We start from the raw sequence: 6,760 nt of genomic DNA, 5'->3' as shown, positions 1-6,760 counted from the left end.
GAAATCAAAACAATGGCTAAGTGCCATGAACGAAGAAAAATAGTCTTTAAAAGGCAACAAAACTTGGATCTTAGTTCCCAAGCCCAAAAATGTCTGCAGAGTTGACTGCAAGTGGATTTTTAAAATCAAACAAGAAAACCCCATCAAACACAAGGCTAAGCTAGTAGCTAAAGGGTTCACCCAAAAGGAAGGAACCGGTTACAATGAAATATTTTATCCTGTTGTTAAATACACCATTGTTCGTATTATTCTTGCTCTCACTGCACACTACAATTGGGAAGTAAGACAAATAGATATTAAAACTGCTTTCTTACATGATGACTTGGATAAAAACATTTATATGAATCAACCTGTTGGATTTGTTTATAAATCTAAGCCTGATTATGTGTGTTTGTTAAAAAAAGTCTTTGTATGGGTTAAAACAGTCCCCTAGACAGTGGAATAAAAAATTTGATTCATTCATGCACTCCTTGAACTTCAATAGAAGTCATTATGATCATTGGCTTTATTTTAAACATGTGGATAACATTCCTATCCATTTTGTTCTATATGTTGATGATATGCTAATTGCTTGTCCTAGTTTTCAACTCATCAGTGATTTACAAAATCAGTTATGTAAAGTTTTTTAAATGAAAGATCTTCGAAATGCAAAGCAAATTCTTGGTATGAACAATTCTAGAAATAGAGAAAAATCTACTATACTTTTGAATCAAAAATCGTACATCTTGTTTGTTTTGAAAAGATTTTCTATGGAAAATGCCAAACCTACTTCAGTGCATTTAGCTGCGCATTTTCAATTTCACAAGGACCAAAATCCTAAAACAAACAGTGAAAAAGCCAAAATGGAAAATGTTCCTTACTCTAATGTTATTGGATCCATCATGTATCTTATAGTGTGCACTAGGCCTGACATTGCATATACCATTAGCTGTCTTACAATTCCCAAATCTTTAAGGAAAAATACTTTAGTACTGAATCAACCACTGACCTGTAAGAAGGTAGATTCTTGGGCCAAAACCTGTAGTTGATAGCAGCAGGTGGCCATATCTTGTGAAACAAATGATCCACCCAACACTTCTTGCCCTCCACCTCTTTCTGCAGGGTAGTTCCATAGCCTTCAATTCCGGACTTGGGAGTGTTGGCGATCAACTCTCTTTCTGCTCTCGGCAGCTCAAAGAACTCTTGCCCGACTTGTTGCAAATTGGATATGGTTTGATCAGGGATGCCATGGTCCACCACCTGGAATATCCCCCAATCCCTACTCGCTTCGCTTATTAGTTCAACAATCATTTTTTCATTGGAATCATCGGTAAGGCCTATGTCGATGATCGGCACCTCTAGGACCACCCCATGCAAGGTGGTGGCGGCCAGCTGCTCGTTTTCTGACCTAATGAATTCAGAAGGAATGGTGTCTGTGTTCTTAGAGAGGGAAGCAACGGATTGCACTCTCTGCACCTCCATTGTTTACTTTGTTTTGTGTTATTTTTGTTGTTTTCGGTGTTTCCCTTATAGTAGCAACATATGTATGTCCCTAGGTAGGTAGTTGGCATAAATTCTTGCAGGCGTGGTAGATGTGGTCATAGGCCAATGCTTGGCAAAAATTCGATTCTCATACTTTAAATTGACAAGATATTATTCACATTTCTACTTCACGTACACATAATGTGTATGAATTATGAAATCAATTTTTGGACACGTAATGTATATGTACTTGTTATAAGTGAATGTAAGAAGGTACCCAATTTAAAATTGAGAAGTTGAAGTGATGGCGATAGAGGCAGCTAGACGTGGGCATACATCAACTTGTAGCTAATTGACGTAGCTGGGGCATTTAATGTCATTATTACATGGTTAAATACAATTACCCCTTTTAAAGTATTCAACTCATATTAATTATCTCTATAAAGTATTCAAAATCTTAAAAAAAAACCCTCAATCTTTAATTTTTAAGTTTGTAAAGTCCATTTTACCTTTATAAAAATTACTTTTTGACAAAAAATGAAGAGGTTTCTAAAAAACCAAAATCATCCTTTTTTGATTTTCTTTTCTAATTCTAATTTCACTTATTTATCTATCTCTTTGATTTATTTTAGTTTTTCAAAATAAATTTATACATGAATATATATATATTTAATTAAAATAATATATAATTAATAAAATCAAAAGGGCTGATGAACTAATAAAAAATACAATCAATATATATTTATATATGGTAATTATATGTATGTATAAATTTATTTTACTTGGTTTGACAAATAAATAAAATTAAAATAAAATGAACCCCAAGTACTTTAGGATTACAAAAATAAAAAGAATTCGATCACAAATAAAACTAGAATTAGACAAAGCTTTGACAAATTGTGATTTTGGCATTTTAGATATTTTTTTCACAAAGCAATTTTTATAAGGTAACTTTTCAAACATAAAAATTAAAGATCGGGGTTTTGTTTGAAGATTTTAATACTTTAAGGAGATAATTGATATGGAGTTGATACTTTAACGATGATAACTGTATTTAATCCATTTTTATATTATATTTTTACATTTTGATATCTTAGTACTTTACTTTTTGAGGTAGTGAACAAATCTTGTAAGTTTTTAATTTTTTGTTATTTTGATCTTTTAATTTCAGGCTTAATTTTGTTGTCATTAATCAATTTAATTGGCTAAAATTGCGAAAAAATTGACATATAGGATCTATTTTTGCTACCCTAGAAAAAAAAAAAAAAACCAGAACGTCAAAATGCAAAAAGGATAGGACAAAAGATTTACTTCCATGCTAACAGAAATTGACCATTGGGAACAAAAGCTCCAAATTTAGAAAAGGAAGTTATAACTAACAGTCGAAAAGTATAGATTTGCAGGAGTACGGGATGTTTGAGTCTAAAGGACTCTTGATGTTTCACTTGCATGGTTCTACACATTGCTCAGGTTTCCTAATGTCGAAAGAAAATGATACCCAGAGCTCATAGGTTGATAGCCATTCTTTATTCATAAATAGGCTATTGATTCTTGCTTATATAACTGAACATTAAGCTATAAATTTGATAGATACTATATTTTTGCACCTTCCTGCAATAATTTGTCAGATCACAAGGTTGATTCGTAATAATTATTATTTGGTTGCTTTTTTGTCTTGTTTTGTTTTTTGGTATTTGTCGAAGAACTTGTCTCAGTCATATATTCTGTTTTTGCTTTCCTCTAGCGTTTGGTCGTTTGAGTCATTCCAGTTCTTCAAGGAGGCGCTCTTTCAGTATATCATTGCACAAAATGATGATTCCGTTGAAAGTGAGTCTGTCTCTGAATCTGGGGATATCGGGGATAGGGCACTTCACAGCAACAGAATCAGTGAAAGTGGGAGGAGTATTTTCTCCTTGGATAATGTGGCAGAAAATGGAATCGTCGTTCCTATTCCAGAGGACACTAATACTTCTTTCCCAGTAACTCCATCAGCTTTGGAAAACATATCTCCCCTTTCTCTTGATGCAATTATTCAATCTGGAGAAAAAAAGAAAGTGTGTTTCTTCTTTTGCCCTCTACCGTGCATCGGTTTTTCGAATTTAGTGCTCTTGCAGGACTTATTGCAAAGTTTTTTAACTTTTAGTAGGTTGATCAGGTGATTTATATTCTTTCTGGCTTCTTTGCAGGATGAGAAAGAAGTTCCTTGGTTGTTGGAGTACATTACATGTCTGCTTTCTCTTGTTGTATTTGGAATTCTCGGGGTAATCTACTAAACCGTTCTGTATATGGATGGTTCCTAGAATTGGTGGCTTACATCACCCTTACTAAATATTACAGCTAACATTTGCAGATGGATATATACGAATTCCGAATGATCATACGATTCTCTTTCAGTGTGTTTTGTACCATTGTAAGTTTCTTTTCCTTATGATATCTCGGCCAGGTTCTAGGTAGATATGGCCTCCAAAAACTGTTTGGACCTGAGGTAGTTGGTGCAACAAGTGATGGGAGCTACATGTATCTTGATCTCCCTTCGAATATGGTTGCCCTCTAACTCCTATATGCTCCCTGTTTCTATATGGTGATTCTGTTGATATTGTGCTGTATTTGATGCTAATGTCTACTCTTGCAGGTTGGTTCATTTCTGATGGGTGGGTTAGGAGTTGTTTTCAAAGGAGACCTTTTGAAAATTTCAGATGAGCTAGCTATTGGTTTGACAACTGGTTTCCTTGGAAGCCTTACAACTTTCAGTGGTTGGAACCAAAAGATGCTTGACCTCAGCGTTGAAGGTCGATGGGTCTTTGCTGTGCTTGGCATTCTTATAGGTAATTATACTTAAAAAGTATTAAGGGAAGAATTTTTCAAGCTCATGAGATACAAGACTGGTTCCTTATTGATCTTTTCATAATGGAAAGCCGTGCACACGTTCTTTGTTCTTGTTATGGTTGACATGTTTTAATCTTGTCATTGAACTTTTTGCATCTTTCCAGGCTTGTTTCTGGTTGCCTATTCCATCATTTTTGGGATTGAGACTGCCAAGGGGTTCAAATGGGTTTACAGACAATCAAATATGAGATCCTTCTGTGCCATTAGTAATTGCTTTCGTGCTTGTATTTCAAATTCGTACCGCTGTGTCTTGACATTTATGGTGATGCTTTTGTTGATGCTGGGCCTCTTATGGGGTATATTTGGAAGTCTAGAGAAGGATGAGTTTAACACTGGTAGCAGTGAGGCTCAGCTGTTCTTAGCTTGCATGGTTGGACCTTTTGGTGTCTGGATTAGGTGGTTCTTGGCTCGTCTTAATGGGCGTGGCCTAGGAAAAAACGGCATGGTAAAATGGATGCCCTTTGGGACTCTTGCTGCCAATGTTCTTGCAGCCTGTGTTATGGCTGCACTCGCCACACTAAAGAAAGCGGTAAGGATCGAGTATAATGGGAATTAGCACCAAAGTAACATAATATCTATTGCGTTAACACTGAGTCTTTTTCTTCGCAGGTTAAATCTACGAACTGTAACACTGTTGCATCCGAGATCCAATTCGGACTACTTGGTTGTCTAAGTACGGTTTCAACTTTCATTGCTGAATTCCATGCGATGAGAGAAAGCACACATCCATGGAGGGCTTATGCTTATGCAGCAATTACCTTTTCAATCTCATTTGCACTGGGAACCCTTGTATACTCTGTGCCCGTCTGGGCCAGGGGCTACAATTAGACAAGATCACCAGGCTTCACCGTCTTCCTAAGTCGCTGCAAGCAAAGATCTTATGTGACAGTGGCATCACTATTGTCGGTCAGTCCGACTCGGTCATTAACAAGATTGGTGCCAGCTTCACTGCAGTAAACCATACTGAACTTGAAGTTGCAACTAAACCAGCTGCTGGCATTACAAGATGCTGATAAATCTTATTGCAGGAAATGCCCTTGTTCGTATAAATTCCGAGGGGAATAGCTACACCGATATATTGGCATTTACAGAACATAGTCTTCTGTTCTTACTCTGGTTTGTCTTAGGACATAACATGCTTCTTTCAAGGCCTTATTCCCTCCTCCAGTTTATGGAAAGGGCGGTTTCAACTTCCATATGGAGTACTGTAGCACGGTTGTTCTTCCTTGTCGCTGTTCACAGTGTTGAATGATTTTCAACCCAAGTGCTTCTTGGTTTTGTTCAGGATCTGTGAACTCTGCACTAGTAAAATATACTCTCGTCGCATTGTGTCGGAATTGTTTTTATAAGGTTAAATACAATTTATTTCCATGTGATTGTAAATTGAGCATAAAAATTTCATGTGAATCAATAGTTTGATAGGGTGTAATTTGCTTAATTTTCAGCACACAGGGAAAAATTTGTTAATTTTTTTTTACAACTTTTTTTTTATTCATTTCTCATATTCTATAAAGTTAAATTGCATAGTTCCCTTTTTTCATAAATAGTACTAAATATTATCATTTTTGTTTTAAGATTCATGTAGCAAACAAATTAATTTTTCTAGATATGTAACGTTTGAGACACGCATATGTTTATGAATGTTATCAAACTTTAATTTCTTTAAAGAAAAAGTTTCGTTTTTGTTTTTTTATATTTTTATCCATAACAGAAATTAATTTAGTTAAATAAAAAAAATTAAAAAAACGTTTATATGAATTCATATTTTTATATATACTAGAATAATCTTAAATTTACCAAAATCCTGTCGGTGGAGTTAAATATAAGACGGAACAAACCCCAATGAGGATAAATATAAATTTTGATCTAACAGGAATGTATTGGCTTATGTCAAATTTTAAGGGTGTTGATGTACTTTACTCTATATATAAATATACAATATAGATACAAATATTATAGATATAGATCTAGATGTAAAGTACCTTTATTGCCCTTGTACCAATGCGATTGTCAACATAAATAGATTATATAAGCTTCTCAATATCCAAATAAAAAAAGCAAATAAGCTTCTCAATATGATACCATAGTTTCCAGATTTACAATACATAATACCCAAATTAAAACCACCACCACAGCGCATAATTTATAAGAGCAATATATATTCAGTAGCCTAATATAGATTCTTGATACATCTAGAGCAAAATTGCATTCTGTGTCTTATAAGTGATTAGCTTCTTTGTGATTTAATTTGGTTCAATTGTTTTTTAACTCACTGCATTGTATTATATAACTCCAAAAAAATTTCAATTTTAGTCCTAAAAACTTTAATTCCGTTAAATTTTTCATAGAAATAACATGTTCATGTTATAAGGTCCGATAATTAAGTTTTGAGAAGATTAAGGTTGTTTTCATA

At 34.3% G+C, this 6,760-nt stretch overlaps 1 protein-coding gene and 1 pseudogene across 1 annotated transcript; one reads left to right on the top strand and one right to left on the bottom strand.

The window, feature by feature from the left end:
• Positions 1-765: 765 nt before the first annotated feature.
• Positions 766-1,461, bottom strand: LOC148789141 (flavonol synthase/flavanone 3-hydroxylase pseudogene; annotated as a pseudogene).
• A 1,437-nt stretch (positions 1,462-2,898) lies between these two features.
• LOC105155465 (uncharacterized) lies at positions 2,899-5,541 on the top strand. Its single transcript, XM_088877831.1, has 7 exons — positions 2,899-2,972; positions 3,206-3,515; positions 3,648-3,722; positions 3,905-4,003; positions 4,094-4,286; positions 4,452-4,876; positions 4,957-5,541. The coding sequence occupies exons 1-7, from the start codon at positions 2,953-2,955 to the stop codon at positions 5,173-5,175; spliced, it is 1,341 nt and encodes a 446-aa protein (XP_088733957.1). The 5' UTR covers positions 2,899-2,952; the 3' UTR covers positions 5,176-5,541.
• The last annotated feature ends 1,219 nt before the right edge of the window (positions 5,542-6,760 follow it).

This window comes from Sesamum indicum, linkage group LG2 (assembly GCF_026168435.1).
Source record: "Sesamum indicum cultivar Baizhima isolate 11 linkage group LG2, ASM2616843v1, whole genome shotgun sequence".
NCBI lineage: Eukaryota > Viridiplantae > Streptophyta > Magnoliopsida > Lamiales > Pedaliaceae > Sesamum > Sesamum indicum.
The sequence above is the reverse complement of the archived record's forward strand: the minus strand, read 5'-3'. Positions and strand labels throughout refer to the sequence as shown.

What these genes read in the sequence shown, in the direction of transcription:
- LOC105155465 (XM_088877831.1), top strand. Translation starts at nt 2,953, where the DNA reads ATGATACCCAGAGCTCATAG. An exon ending in AATCTGGAGAAAAAAAGAAA is followed by an intron (nt 3,516 to 3,647) that starts GTGTGTTTCTTC and finishes GCTTCTTTGCAG; the next exon opens with GATGAGAAAGAAGTTCCTTG. An exon ending in TTGATCTCCCTTCGAATATG is followed by an intron (nt 4,004 to 4,093) that starts GTTGCCCTCTAA and finishes CTACTCTTGCAG; the next exon opens with GTTGGTTCATTTCTGATGGG.